The sequence below is a fragment of the Blennius ocellaris genome (genome assembly GCF_963422515.1).
Source record: "Blennius ocellaris genome assembly, chromosome: 3".
NCBI classification, from domain to species: Eukaryota; Metazoa; Chordata; class Actinopteri; order Blenniiformes; family Blenniidae; genus Blennius; species Blennius ocellaris.
Genome location: NC_137652.1, coordinates 21,715,232 through 21,736,162, shown reverse-complemented (window position 1 = coordinate 21,736,162; position 20,931 = coordinate 21,715,232). Strand labels below are relative to the sequence as shown.

Genomic DNA, 20,931 nt, shown 5'->3' with positions numbered 1-20,931 from the left:
CAGAAGGTGAGTGCAGAGAGTGTTTGGAAACTATAAGGCCGTATGGACTTGACGAAGGCCTTGCAGATATCAGTCTGATCGGTGGATTTAATGTCCAGCTGAAATGTCCACATCCAGTCACGCACAGCCGTCCTGTCACTGTCTCTCCCGGCACATTCCCTCCACAGCGTCGCTGCTCGTTTGTAAGCGGCTCAGTAATCCTGGATCAGAGAGCACAAAGGGTCCCAGAGTGTTGGTGATGTAAGCACTGTTCACCCCCCGCTGGGGATGGGCGATGGTGGGACAAGAGGAACATCTCTACTGTGGCCAAACCTGAAGACCACACAGTGAGACGGGCTGCAGCCGGCCTGCTGCGTCTCAGGACCCCCCCAGGGACCAGTGAGAGGGGGACGGCGGGGGGACACAGTGGAGGACTGCGAGTGGGAGGAGGGTGGGGGGGTGGTGGTAGTAGTTAGGGGACACACACTGACCTGCTCCACTCTGTGCTGGTGAGAAGCCACGTCGCCTCTGGTGAGACTCTCTGGGTAAACATTTACCTTGTAAACGCCTTCAGCCCTGTGTGATCTCTGATGACTGTTTGCTGTGGGAATACGCGTCAGTGTGGATGTTGGGACGCCGCCGGCTCACAGGCTCTGCTCAGCTGCTGATTTTGACTGTATGAAAAGCTTCTGCCTTGTTGTGATTCAACATGTGGCTGTGTCAGGGCGCCATGGACCTGCTGCAGGACTCCAGCCACACCATGTCCGGGCTGAACGCACGCCTCCGGGGCTTTCTGGAGCAAGTGAACCGGCTGCAGGAAGCCAACCGGCGGCTGGAGGCCCAGATAATGGACTGGGGCGTGAGGAGCGGGCGACACTCCCAGGACTGGTCCCAGCAGGAGCAGGCCGTCACCGAGCTCCGAGACCAGGTCAGTGTCTACCTTAAAGCCAGATGGGATCATTAAGTCCACCGTAAACTGTGATGGTTTGTGAACGCGCTGCAGAAAGGTTTGATCACGAGACTGTATATCTACGCTGCACAGACCTGGTGGCTTTAACCAAACACTTGTAAAAACAGCTGACAGCTGCATCATGTGAGCAACCTTGAAACAGACTTTAACCCTTTATTACCCCCAATGACCATACTTGGTCATTTCTACTCATTTTCTTCATAATGAAGAGCAATTTTTCAAATTACTGTATTACTGTATGTATTGTTGATTTTAATAAATGCAATATCAACCCTTATGTCCATTTCAAAAGTTACTTCGGTACTCTTCAGTTCTAGATTTATAATTTGGACTTTAAAATGCAATAAAATTTAAATTAATTTTGCAATTTTTCTGGATAAGTGATAGAATGCTTTTTGGTGCTTTATTCCCTTTTCTGTTATGTTACATTAAAGTCATTATTAATGAAATTTGTACCATAGATTGGCATTATTATCACCCATTTTTATTATCACCCAAAGGCACTCTGGACAGGGCGCCAGTCCATCACGAGACAAACACACTGAGACAGACAATCACATGTACTCACATTGGGGAAATTCAGCGCCACAAATTAACCTCATGTGCATGTTTTTGTACCATAGATGTTTTTGGAGGAAACCCTGGTACGCACAGGGAGAACATGCAAACTCTACACAGAAAGATCCGGATAATATATTCACCCATGCCCTTCTCGCCGTGCGGCGATAGCGATAACCGACTTTTCTAAAATAAAAGGCGATTAAAAAGGTTTTATGATGAAAGCACACGGCAAAAGTGAAAAAAAAAGAAGCGTTCATTACATCATTCATTACAACAGGAAGAGATTATTCCTAACTGTACATCCAAAACAGTTTTGTGCCAGTGTGTCGCCATCTGATTCACTTTATTCCCACAAACCTTAATGAAGACTGTTTCCGAGAAAACGGGAAATTACAGGAAACATTTTCTTTTGTTTTATTTTAATATAAACAGTGAGTGAGAGTCAATGTTTTGCCAATGTTTATATAATAGAAACATCATACAGTGAGAATATACAAAAATACTGACAATATAGATACAACTCCAAAAAGATAATCGGAAAATAGACATCAATCTTAAATCTTAAATTAAATCATTGATCCATACAATTGTTTTCAAGGTATTCACTGTACTTGTTATAAATCCCTCAGATAGAAGTTTTCTTTTCAGATAAGAGGATCAAAATATGTGAGGTGCTCACAATAATGAAAAACACCCATCTTCGTATTATAAGATTAAAAAGTCTTATTAAGGATTTGGTAGATTTGTTTAATAAATCTGAGCAATAAATTACGAAATCTTTGTTGGCTTTCTCCAGTTTTAAATGGATTATTCTGGATATGAAGAACATAAAGTGGTGTTTATTTGTTACGGAACCTTTTTTGTGTGGTGTTGGTGTGATCTGCATGTGTTTGTCATCACTGTGATGATTTGGTTCAGGTGAGGTGAAAGAGAGAGTTCACAGATTTATTTAGATTCAATCTATTCAATTAAAGGAATAGACAAGACACAATGACAGTGTTTACAAGTTTGCACAAACTGTTAGCTGGATAAGCCGTAGCTTTTGTTTTTTTTTCATTTATTTTTTCAATCACTTTGAGGGAGTGGGAGAGGTGGAGGGGGGTGACGGGATGGGACTGTGTGTCTGTGAGTGAAGGGAGGGCCTCTGTTTCTAACATGTCATGCACTTTCTGCTACGGTCTACTGTATGAAAAGTGCTTTATAATTAAAAATTGATCAATAGATGGATCGACTGCTGATCACTACACAGGGTGTAGTCGTGGTCTCATCTCAGTGAAAATCACATAGACGTTGGTCAGTCGGTTGGCTGATGAGGGTTGGTTTTATTGGCTAATCAGTCGAGGCATGGTTGAACTGAGGTAAAGGGACATGCGGTGGCGGATTATCAGCAGTGTCAGTACGTCTGGGCGTCAGTCAGAGTGACGACTGTCGCACGGAGAATCTTCATGACTTGTAAAACACCGAACCTCCCTGCAGATCAGTTTCCGCCATGACGATCCCACATGACTCGTCTTGGCGGTTTTTACCTGTCTGTCTGGATTGAGTATCTCGCTCAGTGTGAGCTGGTGACACTGGCAGACGCTGTAATTACTTTCTTGTTTCTCAACGCATACCTTGTCACTCAAACGTTTGGCATCGGTTTACATGACTGTAAAGCTCAGTCAGCCTCACTGTCTGCACATCCAAGGAGATGCTTCAGATGAAGTTACAAGCTTCATAGTACCCTTTTCTTTACTGTGCCGACTTGGTGACACGTGAACAGACTTCTTCAGACATAATAAAGTTGTCGCTCACTTCTCAGGTTGTGAGAGGTGCCATGTGGACAAACTGCCACACAATGATTGTGTAATGTGGTTTATCGTGTTATGGAATATCGTAATTGAAATGTGGCACCGGTTCAGCGTAGGTGTGTTTTGTTGTGGAAAAGTTGGAAACAAAAGGAAAGGAGGGTGTGTTTGCATGTTAATGTGTGTCCCACCTCTTTGCACTTGGATTTCTCCAGTGAAACTGCAGTGTGTTTTGATTTCACAAAGCCCACACACAGCTTTCTTTATCCCACACAGTGAGAGTGAAATGATGAGCAAATCCGGGGTCATTATTACCCCCACCTTTTGTTCAGTTTCTTCGCTCTGTGGTTGGGGAGTAAAGAGTACGCACAAACTTTTGATCTGGCTGGCTTTGGAGAGGGACAGAGACATTAAGGGGCACAGTTTAACGTCACACACATGAATCACAAACATCCCTCTGAAGGTGGGGGGACCATATCAAGAGTTACAAACTTGTTTCAGCATTGAGAGGGTTGAATGATACAAGACGTTTCCCCAAATATGTTTTATAATATTATTAGATCCAAAGAATGCCTCCTCTGTATAAATAGAGAATTCAGTTTAAGCTCTACTTTGGGTAGGTGGTAAATGTGAACATTTTCCTTCAGAACATTTAAAGAGAAGCGCTTTTGCATTTTGTGTTCAGATTTGACAGTTGATCTGACCCCGAGCCATACATCCAGCTAGCTAGCTATTTAAGCTGTGATGTTAGCCATAATATGTAATTTGCTCAAAACAATATTAAACTTAATTTATTGTGTCTCTGTGCTTTGTTTGAATACATTAACGCAAATGAAATGCGGCCATAAGGCTACCGTAATGTTATAGCAGTGTTTCACAACTTGTGGAAAAACTGCTCAGTTTATTTTAAAAGAATGTTATAAGTAAAACACAATAGAGCAACGAGGAAACGAATCGTTTTGGAGTGATGCAAGGACATGGTTCTCACTTGGCTCTGTCAACGGTGGAAAATCAACCGGTTCTTTATGGGGTTATATTTGTGCCAAAATTCTGAGCGAGCGATGGGAAAATTTTAGCGCAAAAACATTTATTGTGCAAGCGCACTAAAAACATTTTGAGGAAATATTTAAATTGCGCAAAGACAAACTTGAGATTGCGCGCTCAAAAATAATTTCTGCACTCAGATTCTTCCTCTGCGCACTCAACCTCTCTCTCTCTCGCTCGCTCACATCTCTCCACGTCCGCGCTCAAGTTCTGCTGTGCGCTCGCTCAAAATGTCCAAAGCCCAAATGTGACAGACACGGTTGTCCACCAATCACAGAAATTTGGGGCGGGCGTTGAACTCTGATTGGTTACTTCGGATTCTGGAAGTGCCTCATAACCAACGAAGAAGAAAAAGAAGAAGAAGAGGGAAAAACAAACTGCGGGGGAAAACATGTTGTAATCCAGGATCATTATCTTTAGTTTTCCTTATTTCTGTTTTCCCTCGCGGTTTGTTTTTCCCTCTTCTTCTTCGTTGGTTATGAGGCACTTCCAGAAACCGAAGCAACCAATCAGAATTCAACGCCCGCCCCAAATTTCTGTGATTGGTGGACAACCGTGTCTGTCACATTTGGGCTTTGGACATTTTGAGCGAGCGCACAGCAGAACTTGAGCGCCGACGTGGAGAGATTTGAGCGAGCGAGAGAGAGAGAGGTTGAGCGCGCAGAGGAAGAATCTGAGCGCAGAAATTATTTTTCAGCGCGCAATCTCAAGTTTGTCTTTGCGCAATTTAAATATTTCCTCAAAATGCTATAAGTGCGCTTGCACAATACATTTTTTTGCGCTCAAATTTTCCCATCGCTCGCTCAGAATTTTGGCACAAATATAACCCCATAGTTCTTGGGCGGTGCTCATTTAAGAACTGCCCTAAAGTAGTACCTGGTTCTTTTTGGTGGAAAAGTCCTACAAGACAACTATCTGGTGGAGTCGGAAAATAAAGGAAGTACAGCCAAAGTAACAGGTCTACTTCTACCAATGGATGGACAGCCATTACCATTGGTGGAGGAGTGTCTCCCTAATTGTATGAGTGACTGGGTGCATGCAACAGATTGTGTGACATTAGTCACATTCATACGAATATGAGGTGAAAGACAAGCAATCAAGGCCACTCCACCCCTGAGTGTGGATCCAGATGTAGGTCTCACTCAGTGAGGAGCTCAGACATTCCTCAGAGTCTCAAAGTGGAGCTGGATGGCTGGATGGCTGGATGGCTGGATGGCTGGATGGCTGGATGGATGGATGAATGGATGAATGGCTGGATGGATGAATGGATGGATGACTGGATGGATGGATTCTGCTTTTGTTTGATGAGTGTTTGTGTTCACCATTGTTTGGCTTTCTGTAATATTCAGAGGTCATAGATCAGTTTACATTGCATTAGAAACTTTAAGTTATTATAAGGACACAAAAGATCACAAAAATCCCTTTGACAGACGAAACACAAAGAAATCGCTGTGATTGGTGTTGGATTGTGTGGAAAGTCATGATCCAGTGAGCTACTGCTATAGAAATACTGTCTTTCTAGACATCGTTCACTCCCATTTTATCATGGTTAATTGTTTTTTTCCTTGTCGTTTCTGTTAGGTTGGTAAGCTACTCATGGAAAATGCTCACCTGGCGTTACAGTCTGACAACATGAAGTGCAGAGCGGCTGCTGTCCAGGCCAGGTCAGCTCCTTTTGTTTCTCCTGGAAGCTGCAGTGTTTCTCCTTCCACATCGATTACTGTCCAGGGCTTATTGATTAGGCCTGTAGGCATAAGACCACCTCCCATAAAACCTGTTAAACCCTCTTTATCCACCTCAGATTCACACACATTGGGTAGAGACGCAGAAATATAGCATTTTCTGCCATTTAATTGACCATATGAACTAAATTGCAGAAATAAGTGTTGACACATCGCTAGCATATGAAGACGTGTCATTATTTAGTTTAACTTTGAAAATCTTCCTGTTTTCATCCTGCTGCTGTGATGCTTTTTTCCAGGCCTGTTATCTAACTCGCTCCTGTGAGCCAACCTGCATACAAATCCAGGCCGGGCTTTGTGCTGCGTCGGCACTTTCACTTATGTACTGATGCAGAGTGACACACACACACACACACACACACACACACACACACACACACACACACACACACACACACACACACACACACACACACACACACACACACACACACACACACACACACACACAGCTGTTAGCCATTAACCCCTGAAGGACGGTGTCGTTTCACACGTTCACCTGCTCTTCTCCTGTTTTCAACATTTTGAGCAGGACGTTAATCGTCTCTTCACGCCCCGTCGGCAGGTCATAATGGTCACTCAGCTCGAACACTCATCATAATACTTATTGTTTGAATCCCCTTTTAAAGTGTTCCATATTAAATCAACACATTGCTGGTGTTAGATTTGTTATCCGTTTCACATTCTGTTCTTACTTGGCAGTTAACTGTTAAATACGTTACAAATTTCGAAGTTAATTTATGTTTTTAAGCGAGTACTTTTAATCAGATTAAGTTTTCCGAGCTCAATGTGATCAGCTATGCCTGAAATTGTTCACATATCATCCAAAATGTGGCTTATTTCATGTTGTATTGAACCAATTGTATGTGTGTGTGTTTAAATGTTTAAATATTTGGGTGTCACTCTGCATCGATACATCATTTAAAATATTTAAACACACACATGTGCACGCACGCACGCACTTTAATTGGTCAAAATAAAGTCATTTCCTCGTCTTTATGTCAGACAGGTGATCACTTTCACTACTGTTTGGCCAACGTGCTCTCATGAGCAAGATAAATACAACATAAATGTCCTTAAATGTCCTTATAAGGCGTCGAAAGAAGTATCAGATGACATTGTGATTGGTTTATTGTATGTTATGTTCAAAGCTTATGAATAAATAGTGAACGAATAAAACCCCTTTGAACTGTATGCCAAATGATGTACGCAGACATTCCACCCCAACAGTGACAACAGACTCCGACACACCCGACCACACCTTGGACTTCAGACTGTGAGCCTTAAGTTCCTTCAATAGTTTAAACAAAGCATTCAGGTGTTTTTATTACTGCCGATGGTTTAAACTGCAGAGTATAAATAGGTCATGCAAAATATTTTCTCATCTCTGGGAAAACTTTGAGGCTTGAATGCACAGTGACGAACTGTCAGTAAATCTGTAAGGTGACAACATTTATTGGCAGCACTGGTTTTTAAACCCATTACTTATATCTTGTGAAGCCTACTTGTCTTATATAAACACAGACACTATTTATGATGTCAAGAAAATTCCAAAACTAGCAGAAAGCAGACACATTGAGCTTTGTATCTATACAGTGGACATCACAGAGACCTCCAGGACTTCTGCAGCACGACCGTCCAATCACAGTCCCCGAACCCCTTCCATGGCTAATCACATTCACCCCTTTACGCACACATTCAGGATGTGCGATGGGAGATGGGGAATCAAACTTACAACCTTCTGATTGAGAGACAAACACTCAACCAAAAAGTTGAGTAAAATTTGCTGAAAATATGAAGCAAATCGATCGACTATGTTTCTTTTGCACACTCTCGGTCAGACAGGAGATTGAATGTGTGTGTGTGTGTGTGTGTGTGCCGAATTCTTTTGAACCCCTTTGTTCAAATGTGCGTGGACCATGTCTCGCGCTAGGTGTGAGACGGAGGAGAAGAACACCAGACGTCTGGAGCAGCAAGTGGCTCTGCTTCGAGAGACGAAGAGGAAGGTGGATCAGAGCAGCGAGACTCTGCAGGCCGACTGCCATCGATCCATGACGGAGCTGCAGGAGATGCACCAGGAGTTTGAGGTGACATATAGTCATATTTTCACCTCATATTTATCGTCTTTTCGGAGCCAATACTGTAAATGTGACCCTCAAAGAGTGAGAATGTAAGTCAGTGTGGTTGGTTCCTCCTCGAAGAGTAACTGTGTATTGGAGTCAGTTGGTCTGATTTACTAAGACCCCCATTTATATGAATTTGCTTTGTTTTTGCGTTTTAGTCTCAGAAGGTTTGGTGTTTATGTCAACGTTTTGAAAATGCTCTGGTTTGTTTTTGTAATGAACCCACATAAATTCAGAGAACAATAGGTATAAACAGCAACAACAGCAACAACACAGACATTCGTATGGACGGACAAAAATGTTGTATTGTTACTACGGTGACTGTCAATTATAAAACTCAGAGAATATGAAGTCGTGACCCTCTGGAGGCAAACATTGTTGTTATTGTCCATCCAGTTGTCAATGTGCTATTTACCACAGCCGTGGTTCAAAGAAAGAGAGAGCTGACTAAAATGGTGGAATAAACCCATTTCAACCATTCAATTACAAAAAATTAGTGTTGTCAGTTTAATAAATTTTGACCAGCTGTGACCCTGACTCAGCTGCCTCTATATGTGTGTGTGTGTGTGTGTGTGTGTGTGTGTGTGTGTGTGTGTGTGTGTGTGTGTGTGTGTGTGTGTGTGTGTGTGTGTGTGTGTGTGTGTGTGTGTGTGTGTGTGTGTGTCCTCTGTCTTGCCTCCTGTCTATTTCCTCATTCCTGCTGACTAATACCTCCCCTCCATCACTTCACTGGGGTCTTTCTTGTGCACGCACGCACGCACACACGCACGTACACGCACACACACACACACACACACACACACACACACACACACACACACACACACACACACACACACACACACTGCTGTCCTTTACATTCATTCACCTGGTCATTTGCTGACTATTTTTATCCTGCTCTTGTCTCTCTTTTTTTCTTCTTGTATTTCTCTCTCTCTCTCTCTCTCTCTCTCTCTCTCTCTCTCTCTCTCTCTCTCTCTCTCTGTCTCTCTCTCTCTCTCTCGCTCTGTCTCTCCCCCCTGTGCCCCCCCTCCCTCCTACTCTCCTTGTGTTATGCTCTTTGCAGGCAGCCCGGGCTCTGCAGCTGCAGCGAGCCGGATCCTGTGATGTTCTGTTAGCGTCAACTACGGCAGCAGCAGCAGCAGGAGCAGCAGGAGGAGGAGTGGAGGAGGAGGATGGCACAGGGATGGAGCTCACCCAGCTCCTCGACCGAATCCGAGCGCAGTGCGACCAGGGCAGAGTGTCTGGTCCGGGCGAGAGGCATCAACTGGGCCTGCTCTCAAATCCAGCGTCCGGCTCGGCCGGGCCCAGCCATGTGGGAGGAACAGGAGGAGCAGGAGGAGCAGGAGGAGCAGGAGGAGCAGCAGGAGGAGGAGCAGCATCATGTCGAACACACAGAGGATTCCTCAGTGAAGTACGCATCCACTCCTGCATCCTCATCCTCTGTTCGATTTCATGGATCAGGCACACCCTCACACACCGACAACAGGACGTCCCATTGGCATGATGAGTGGGCGTGTGTGTGTGTGTGTGTGTGTGTGTGTGTGTGTGTGTGTGTGTGTGTGTGTGTGTGTGTGTGTGTGTGTGTGTGTGTGTGTGTGTGTGTGTGTGTGTGTGTGTGTGTGTGTGTGTGTGTCTGTAAGAGAGAGAAAATAATCCTTCAGCTTCATTAAGCTTTTTAAAGGAAGCTTTCAGTCTCACTAACACTGTATTTTTACAGTTGATACATCTGTTTTAAATTTAAAGAGGTATTTAAAGTCTCATCTGTTGTTTTCAGTGTGCTATTTCAACCTGAGTACACAGTTATATAAATTTACAATACATATTAGATTTGACTTGTTAATTAAATCCTATCAGAGTATTTAATTATCAGCATTTTACCTGTAGGTTCATGTTTGTTTGGCAGGCATTTGACTATTCTTTATTGAATGTAACTGCATGTTTGTTTGAATAGTTTATTTCTTCTCAGCTTGTTTCCTCTGGCAGTCAAATTGGACTATTTCTCCTTCTTTAACTCAGACCTAGAGTCACACTGACTTTTTTTTATGGTAGTTGTAGTATTATAGGCAATTCTATATCCTCTCTAACCATCTTTATATCCTTTGGTCCATGTTGAAACGTTTCCATGATCCCTGGACATCAGTGTGATAGTGTTTTATTATTCTGCTCCAGACTTTGTGAGGAGCAGCTGAGTGTGCAGCTCCCTCAGGAGGGTCGCGGCCTGAATCCTGAATCATCAGTACTTTTTACTTCGACCAATGTCTTCTATTACAGAACTTTGTCCCTGTAGATACTGGAGTTAGTTTGTTTTGTTCATTGTTTCTGTGACAAATGCACTTCAGTGATTTCAAACAGGTGAAATGAAATCTGCAATAAAGCACCCAACAGTTAAAAGTTACAATCTGAAAAGGTGAAAAGCATATTTCGACATTTTTTTCATATTGTACACTAATTACTATGCCCTGGCTTTGTTTTTAAGAATCATGCTGTTTTCATCATCCCTGTTGTTTTATCAGTTTTCAAAATGGAAATCATGCTTTTGTGTTGCAGCATGTTGACGGGGGTCTGTCGGGGTCGTTTGATTGTTCTCACTTTAACATGCGGTCCACCTCTGGTCCTGCAGGAGGAGGCAGCATGGACGCAGGTGAGCCTCGGTGGCGCCGCCCTGCGGGAGGCGAGGGCTGAGCTGGCCGAGGCCAGGAAGCAGTGGCACTCCCTGCAGGTGGAGATAGAGACCCTGCATGCAATGGTAGGAAAAAACCCACAGTGTGCGTGAGCAAAAAGCCACAAACACACTCAGCCTGTGTGCACCTTTAATATCTAAGATATGAGACAGGAATATAGAGCATCTTCCTCCCACTAACTGATGTAACTTCAGTTAACATTCAGATTTGAGGCATCTCAAGAGTGTTTTCATTGTCACACTGTTACTTTTAGTCCTCTTGATCTGAACTGCTGGTTGTGTGTGGTGGGCTCAGGAGAAAGGCCTGGAGACCTCCCTGCAGAACACCCAGCGGATGTACTCCAGCCAGCTGCAGGACCTGTCGCAGGTGATCGCCGGGCTGGAGGGTGAGCTGGAGCAGGTGAGGGATGGACTGGCCACGCAGCGCCAGCGCCACAGCCAGCTGCTCAACACCAAGATGAGGCTGGAGCGAGAGATCGCCATCTACAGGCGACTGCTGGAGCGCGAGGAGGGCAGGTGAGCTCTGCTGGTCTCTGCTGGTGTTTGCTGGTGTTTGCTGGTATAGATGGCCTCAGCTGGTCTGTGATAGTACGTGTTGGCATCTGCTGATCCTGATGAGCTTCAGGATTTAAGACTGTGACACTTAAGATGCAGTCTCAATTCTTAATCGATATATTTATAAATAATTTATATATCAAATTTAGCATCTGTGTTACCTTCATGTCATGGCAGTGGAGGGTCAGGACTTTCTCCTCATAATGATAAGGTCCCTACTTCTTTAAAGTTGGATTTTGCATGTTCTGCATACTCATTTCTCCTTCATTTCTGTGATTGAAACGGTGGAAATGTCTCGACCTTCACGTCTCATGTTCTCAATGTGTTGGAATTAGCGTTTGCCATTTGATCCAGCAAACGTTGCAGCTCTGCTTCAACAAACTAACCAACTACCAAGACTTGAAGTCTTTTTTTCGAGTCGATGATGACTATGATGATGCTGGCCCGAACTCGTAGGTACATCGCTACTTAGGATGTTGGTATACAGACACTCTTCGAGAAAGTCACACATTTGTTATTCTTGTCTCAGCACTTCCCCTTGTGGTGGTACTATTCCATCCTTCTGAATGTGTGAGCTTCCCGAAGAGGGACAGAAATACAGACATAATGAACAACGAATACGAATCACTCTGTTTCTGAGAGATATGTGGAAATTAGCCTCAACTGGGATTGGACACAATGGTCAAATACATTTTGATTGTGATGGTTAAATATGTTGACAGATGTAAAGGTAAAACACAAAGATTGCATCTTAAAATCAACATTGATAGATCTAACAAACGATGTCCGCACGAAACTATTCCTCTAAATCCAGCCTCATTCTGGCCTCACGCACAGAATTGGGCCAAAATTTATCGGGAATCCACCAGAAAGTCAGCAGAAACAGGAAACTGTTGATTAGGTGAGATGACAAAGTTTCTATCGGTGATTCATTGATGGGAAACTGTTGAATCAGACCTGACAGACTCCAGCCTGCCGCCTCATCTTATGTGTTTTATTATATAGTGTGTTCATCTGACGAGCCCTGTAATTATCCTCCCAACTTTCCAGACGATGGATGGCTCTTTTACAGTTTGGTACATTTGCTGCGTCAACCATATGATTGTCATTTATATAGATGGGGGAAGGTAGTGTTGTTTTATGGCTTTTTGCAGAAGTTACATACTGATCAGAGTGCTGCCCCAGGTTTTCCAATTTTTACCAGTTGACGTCACAGAGAGATACAGGCGACCGTGGCTCAGGTGGTAGAGTGGTCGTCTTTCGGAGTGAGAGGTCGGAGGTTCGATCCTGGTCTATGTGTCGAAGTGTCCTTGGGCAAGACACTGAACCCTAAATTGCTCCCAGTGGTCGACTAGCGCCTTGCATGGCAGCTCTGTCCCATTGGTGCGTGAATGGGTGAATGACTGATATGTGAAGCGCTTTGGGACTGCTGTCCCTACTGTTAGAAGGCGCTATATAAATCTAGACCATTTACCATACAATGTGGTGTCTGGAGTCTGTATACAGAGCTCTCAATTGTTGATGAAATTCAAGAAGAAAGAGAGACTTCATAAATGTTTTTAGTAGACGTCTGAACCCTCCCGCAGTCTGTACTTAAGGAAAAGAGCTTCACCACAGAGGAAACTGTGATGAAGTGATTTAGGGCATGTTTGATGCTGTTGTCAGGATGACAGAGTTAATAAACAGGAGTTCAGTATATCGCAACCCTGACGACGGTAACTTGTGCTAATGCTAATGTTAGCTCAGTGAGCCAGACAGAGAGTGAGAGAGTGAGACAGCAGATTTCCAAATGTGAGTAATTTCTTAATAGTAATGAGTGCCGAACATACTGTGATGCTCCCGTGTACTGCAGGTACATGGGCCGCAGTGTGCAGCCGATGGGTCTTCGGCCCTGGCGGTCTTCTGTGGTGGAGCCCAGGGACAATGGGCTGGACAATGGCTTCAGTGACCCCGCCATTACTCCGGATGAGCCCAAGTCGGAGCCTCTGCCGGAGATACCGCCACTGCTCCCCGCAGAGAACGGGCTGAAGAAAAGCATCCTGTACCGCCAGCAGAGCCTCGTCATCCTCACAGGTAACGAACGACAAGACGTCACCTCAGTTCAGTCACTTCGCTCATCTGCGTGAGTCAGCAGCTTTTGTTTTTTAAGTCATCAAAGTCACTTCGAAAAGAAATGACCAGGGGCGGTGTGGCCTCAGTGAATTCCTAAACTGAATCTTAATAAATGACTGACTCAGACACAAACGAACAGTTACAAAGACACTAACCAGGAGAGGGTGCTCTGTCTTTTTAAACAAAAAATAGTAACATAGTTGTGCTGATAAGTCAATCAGATTTAAGAGGTTAATAGCTCCATTTATCAACGGTGGTGCGTGACTTGGTTTGCTAATGCAGATACAAATAACTAGTCATTTGACACATTTTCTGTAATAATAATGATGACACAAGAAGATGCTCAATAGTCTGTATGTTAGGTGAAGTTACATCCATTAGTGGGAGGAAAATGCTCTATAATTTGAATGTTATTGCCAGAAAGACACATATTTATGAACAAATGACAAGAAGAGTAAAATAAGAAGCGGTGGTTTCATCAGACCGGCAATGTTAATTACAGCTAATGTGACCAGCAGTGTTATATGTTCCTTCTTGCCGTCAGGAGAATAGAGTGGATTCGGGATTAATGAGGCTCCTCCTAACAGAGATTAGTTTATCCCAACGACAACTGCTCCGGGGCTCTTCAACTCTTTTCACCTTTGACAACAATGATGTTGACGTCACGGAAAATTTTATAACTGTCCCAGCATTTATAATTTAATAGCAGTCATCATCACTTTGTGACTCAATAGAGCCAAAAGTAGTGGAGTTACAGTGAGAATTATTAGTCAATAAAGAGAAACTAGACAGAGCAGCAGGGAGCTTGTGTATGTTATGGTTATGGTTGTATGCTTATGTTAGCAATTTATCAGGTTTACCAATGCTAATCACAGTTACTGTGAACATAAGCTAATGCTAATGTTACTTGTGTGTTGATATCAGGAGGACTGAGAATGTTCAAAGTTAATGTGGCACACCTCTTTGAGGAGACATGAATTTAGTGAAACACCAACAGCCGTTAGCTCATGCGAAGCCTAACAGTGCGCCAAGATTAAACAAGACATTAAGAGAGAGCAGCTATGCAGTTCTTCAACTTTTCCTCCTTGTACAACAATAATCTGCAATGAGCACAATGGAAAATTCAGTTGTAGCCATGACGATTTAATGATAGTAATGATTTTTTATGACTCATTAGGACCAAAAGTGAAAAGGATCATGACAGAGCTTCTGAAGGGAGGCTACGAATGCTAATTCCAGATTCTGTGGACAGAAGCTAATGCTGCTGGTGTGTTATGGTCAGGGGAAATTCATTGAGAATTAATAAAGCTCTTTCTCCAGTAAACAGGAGTTGGGTGAAGTGGTCCTGTTCCATCCTATTTCTAGGATGTGGTGGGCAGCCTCATTGGGGAGCTGATGGGGATCAGGGGTGTTGCTCAGGGACCCACAGTGGTGACCTGTTGGCTGTGGGAATCAAAGCTGCTCTGGCCTCAAAGCGCCACTTCCCGACCAGAATAGATGCAATTCTAATCACAGCTACTGTGAACCCAAACTAATGCTATTGCCACACATGTCTTGTAACCAGGAGGACCGAGTTAACTCAGGATTAATGGTAAATACTTTGGACAATGCTGATGCTAAGAGTGTGTTTGAATGCTGAATGCAGGGAGAGACAGCAGCTGTGTGGCTGTGTTCAATTATAGCCACTCGTGTAAACTTCAGTGACTGTACTGATTGTTTGAAAAGTGATCAGTTACTACCATCTTACTTTGGGTTGGTAGTCATGTGTTCCTTCCCAACAGGTCACTGTTGATTGTTTTTGTTGTGGTGCAGAGCCGGAGCAGGATAAAGACCTGCCCATCTCCACCGTGAAGACTCAGGAGATCCTTCAGGGTAACGTGGTGCGGGAGAGCGCCGAGGGCCATGGCACCATCGAGTGAGTAGGGATGTTCCTGCCCCACTCTTCACCCCACAGCTCAGAGCAAGCCGCTCCACACCACACATATTTCACACCTTTGTTCACACTAACTTCAACTCTGTAATTGTCTTAAGAATTACCTTTTCAGACTTCTGACTGAGATAATGACTCGCTCATTAGTTCTCTTTGATACCCTCGCCTCTGCGGCAACGTCTGGGCCGAACAAACCTTTACACGTCGAGCGAGTCACGCCAAATAAAATGTTGAGTCGGCCTCGCAGGTTCCCAGGGCTGATTCACCGCAGCCTGCATGGGAATTTAATGGCTGATGTTTGATGTGGATACCTGAGTCTGTGCAGGCTGAAGGGCGGAGCACCTGTTATTCTTGGAGAATGACTTTGTTCATTTTTCAGGCATGAAACCACACGCGCGCGCACGCACGTGCACACACACACACACACACACACACACACACACACACCCACACACACACACACACGCGCTTGACAAAGGCAGGGTAGGGTGTTACGGTATGTTTGGGAGGATCTCCTACATAGTTTGTTTTTCTTTCAGTTACCCTTTAATTAGATGGGGATTTCAAAAACAGCATCAGCTCAGATATGACATGTTTGTCTGAGCTTTGATTGACAGACACACTTTGATTGATTAATTCTGATGAAAGAGACATAAGAGAAATGACTTGTTACTAAAAACATTCCTCAAGTGTTTCCTGGATAATTCACTCACTGACCTCACCTGGCTGAAGTTGCTCCAGGTCTTCCAGAGAAAGTGTCTGCCTGCAAGTATTGATCGGAGTAGAGTCTGCTGAATAACACAACACCATCACAGCTTCGGATAAACACTGCCATGAACAACCGAAAACACCTGAAAACAGTTGAGAATAGTTGAGAATAGTTGAGATCTGCGAGAAGAACAGCTCAGAGCAGTCCGGTATAACTAAGAACAGCCGAGATCAGCCAAGGACGGCTGAGACCTGCTGAACACAGCTGAGAATAGCCAAGAACAGACGAGAACCACTGACAACAGCTGAAAGCATCTGAGAATAGCTGAGAACAGCTAAAAACATCTGATTACAGCTGATAACAGTCTGCTGATGTCATCTTCAGCAGTGTGAAATTCATCCAACAGGAAACCAGGATTATTGTAAATATCCCATTACCCAGTTTACAGCATCAATGACAACAACAAAATATCAACATGGCTGCCTCCAACAGTGCTGCTGTAATACAATTTTGAAAAGTTCTCTTACCAGGTGATATGTTTCATGATCTGAAGGTTTGTGGATGTAAAAAGGAGCACAAATGTTTGTTAGATGTTATTATATCAGTATTGTATATGTCGTTTCCTCCACTAACATGTCCGAATCCGTGATATCACGTCTCATTCTGTATCTATCGTGGCTCAGACCTTGGAAGAGAAATGAACACTTATATTTGGTTGATCACCGTCCGAATGAAAATAGCTGCGTCGGATATATAATTTAGAAGCAGTTTTCCATCGTTGTTCTTTCATGCTTTTCATCGTAACATCATTTAAACTAACTTCACTTCCAGGCTGAGCTTTGCATGAGGCTGCGTTGTGCTCCACTAAGCCCCATTATTTTTTTCTACCCACAAAAATGTATCATGAAGCGATACTTTTGGTTCATCTGTAACTACTAAACAAATTACACACTACTGTAAATGAAAGCTTGGATTTATTTATTTTTTGCCATAAAAGAAGCTTTTTAATGGCACTTCATGTGAAAGAGAACTTTAATCAGCGTGTGTTTACTTAGGTTGCCATTGGAAACGGCTGTTGAGCTACATTCTATCATTCTACACCTCCATTCTTCTCCGATGTTGAAGCATTTGATTCAGACACGTCCAGAAATAAAGCGAACGGAGTTGAAATTCACAATATAATGCCCAAATGTTGAAAAATAAGACCCAAGCTCATTCATGTGTTATTCTTTTTTTTTTTTTTATGTTTATCTCTCTGTCCACTCTGGGGCTCCAAACTAAAGCAAGACGGACATGAAAAAACACGAGAGCGACGAGGAGATGCAATGTTTTCTCACTCTTTAGTCTTCGTCCCACACAAAACTGATGAATACAGTCCATCTCCTTGTTCCTGTGTGTCGCTATCAGTGCTAAATTGGTAAAATTAGTGATGTACGACGTTTTGGAGAGACACAATGACATGGCTCTCACTTGGCTCTGTTAACGGTGGAAAAAGAACCGGTTCTTTGGCTGTGCTCAATTGAGAACTTGCCCTGGCACCGGCCTTGAACTAGAACCTCTTTCTTTTTTTGGGGGGGGAGGCCCTAACAGTGTGTCACAGACTCACCTTCCTTTAATCAGTTTGAATGATTCAGTGTTTCAGGAGCAGCCAGAAAACAAGTTCCAATGAAAATCACATAAATTTCCCTGGAACTAGTTTCCGAGGAATGAAATAACAACTTGCATGTTATTGTTTAATTAATGTTCAAACAGAAATGTTCGAACATGTCAAATTGTGTTGGAGTTGGAGTCCAAGTTCCTGAGGGGTAAACTGTGTGTTTCACATGATGCTTCTGCCCTCAGAACACGTTCACCAAGTTTTGACATCAGTTCGGTGCGTCATTTCTCCAAAAAGGAAACAAACATGCACCATCACGTAAATTTAACACCCACAGCTAATGTTCTGAAATATCTAATTTGCATCCCCTTTTGTGATATGAGAGGATATCCGTTTGGAGTCCTGCGCACATTTTACTTTGTTTTCTATTCATATAACTGATGGAGGTGAAAGCTGCTGCTGTCTCGTGTGGATGTGCAGACTCAGTAGCCAAGCAGACTACATAAAGTTTGCAGCACCATCCAGTGGCCAACAAAATAATGACACAGTTCAAAGTCTTGATCTGAACTGTGGACACTCCAGCTCCATCCAGTGGTAAGAATTAATTCAGTTTGACAATAATTACTTGGAGAGATCCACATCTTCTCAGCTGCTTCTCACAGTTGGAGAACTTCCGGCCTGGAGTTCAGGAACTTTGATCATCACGGAGTCACAAATGTTTAATCCAGGCTGCCGGCTAAGTTGTGACTGAATTTTTCTAGCTCAAGAAAAGAACCAGCTGGAAAACCATTTTAAAGGGAATTTTGCACAATATGACCCCTTTAAATAAGCTGAAACAGGAAAGTCAATGGGATTTGTAACTTTTGGATAAAACAACATCTAAATATGGACCCTTGTCCAGGCCTGTTTTATATGTTTGACACTCCTCAAAGACAGTAATTACACCTGATGTCTGATCTAAACGTGGCTATTAACAAGAGCGACATCATCCATCACATCGAACCAATAATCAGCTTGCAGAATAAATAAAACCGGGGGGCCACATTTGTACCACTGGTTGTCATGTTTTCCCGAGAGCAGAGGATCATTGTGAGGAACAAAATAACTTTGTGCTCTCTGGCAGAAACAAACTGTGATGAATCATCTCACGATGCAGAATTAGAGCTTTGAAGTCTAGTCAAGAGTTGAGCTAAGATAGCTTCTGTAACTACAAATTATAATTTTTTTCATTCAGTTATCTGTTGTGTTTGTTTATATTGAGTGTATATTACAGCATCATTATTACAAAATACAAGCATGTTAGTCTGCAGTATTCTGAGGCGATTGACTCTCTGGCTGCTCTAATTGATCTGCCATGCTGCCCCCTGCAGGCCATGCAGTCAGCTTACAGATCTGCCCCAACAGGGGCGTGGTGGAATGAAGAAAAGGCCTCCTGCTTGCGTACATGCAGGCTCAAACATTTAAATCAAACATTGAATGTCTTTATTGTTTATGGGACATGAATCCAAATCTTTTTGACTATGTGGCCGTTTTGAGGAATAAAAAAAAAATGTATGGACATTTTCTTGACCATGTTTACCTCCCTGTAACTAAACATAATGTTAAAAACGTTCAGATTTCACCACTTGTGTTAATTCGTTTCTCGAAGCAATCAAATCATTTTTGAAGGTTGTGACGACAATGGTCCTCAACTTCATGTAGAGTCTCTGTTGTGGTAGTGAGCGGGTCCACTGTGCTGCAGAAGCATCTTCGTCTCTGAGTGACACCTTTATGGATGTAAACTCAAAGTGTGCCATGATATAGCCTTTGTTTAGTCGGACTTCTCAACTTTACTCATGCTTCTGTTGTGTACATGGCTAATTAGCATACGTGCACGGGATTGGCTGGATCATTTATTTGCCGTTCATGTACAGGGGCGGTGGATCTGCTTACCAACCAATAGGGTGTTGGACTGTTTTTGCCTCTATCCAATCATGGCTCAATTTATTAGGATTGAAAAATAAATAAACATGCCTCAATAAAACAAGCGGGATGAGGCAGCAAGTACAAATAAAAAAGTATGCCGAAAAATGAATACTCCAGTAAAGTATAGATACTTAAAACGTCTAATCAATACTCACCTGTTCAAACTGGTATGTGTGTGTGCAGGACAGAGAAGATCGATAAGGTGATAAAGCAGTGGGAGGGATCCTTCTTCAGGGGGAACCCCAAGCTGCGGAAGAAGTCAGTGTCGCTGCGTTTCGACCTGCACATGGCGACGGCGGACGAAGGCTGCGCCCAAACCAAGCAGGACAGCCTCCCGGACGTGGAGGTGCGCCTCATCATGAAGAGGTCGCGCAGCATCCCCACCATCACCCCGTGACCCCGAGGTGACCTCCAGGGCCAAACCGTCACTGTCAAACACAGCTTTCATCCACCTGAGCGCTGAGAAATACTCCTCGCCACGGCTTTACCCACTAAGCTTCTGAGAGACGCATTTCATCCTGAAACATCTTTATTCCAGTGCATCAAATAAGTTATGACATCAGCAGCACTGAATCACACTGAGAGCAACAGGAGGAATTAAGTTAAACTTTCCTGAGAGTGGATTTTTTTTTTCTCTTCTAGGTTTTTGGTGGATTTTCTAGAATGTGTCACTTTACAACAGAAGTTTCCACCTTGAAGTAAAATGTGCAAAAATCATTAAACGAACCAAGTTATATGAACTGGTTGAAAATAAAACGAGATATTTTAATAATATAATCAGTATTCACCAATGTAAGACTTCTATTTAAAAAGTTTGAACACAAGCACTTGAGAGCTGGATAAAGAATGTATGTTGTTTTTAAGGTTTTGTAAAAAAAGATATATATATATAGGTTTGCTTTAAAACAGAGAGAACGTTTGTAATTGGCTTATTTGAAGTCTGCTATCATCCGACTGATCTGGCTCGCTGACAGTCCCCACTTCATCTTCACACCTCGTATGTAGACAGTACAAATCTGTTTGCTGTGATTGTTGACTTGCTGCAGATTCAGTTACACTGACTGGTCCGATGCTGTGATGCTGTTTCTGGTCCTTTGCTGAAGCTGAAGAAGAAGTTTATTGTCCTTCTTGATAAGTCCTTCTTCATCACACTTGTTATTTTTCCTGTCAGTTT

General features: G+C 43.2%; 1 protein-coding gene across 1 annotated transcript; it reads left to right on the top strand.

The window, feature by feature from the left end:
* Positions 1 to 688: 688 nt before the first annotated feature.
* Positions 689 to 20,283, top strand: krt222 (keratin 222; the record flags this gene model as incomplete). The annotated part of the gene is made up of 11 exons (XM_080516060.1): positions 689 to 907; positions 5,923 to 6,005; positions 8,017 to 8,170; positions 9,273 to 9,325; positions 9,368 to 9,521; positions 9,567 to 9,620; positions 10,830 to 10,955; positions 11,185 to 11,405; positions 13,297 to 13,517; positions 15,369 to 15,471; positions 19,941 to 20,283. 11 exons carry the CDS (start codon positions 689 to 691, stop codon positions 20,152 to 20,154), a joined length of 1,602 nt encoding a protein of 533 aa, XP_080372186.1. The 3' UTR covers positions 20,155 to 20,283.
* Positions 20,284 to 20,931: the final 648 nt, after the last annotated feature.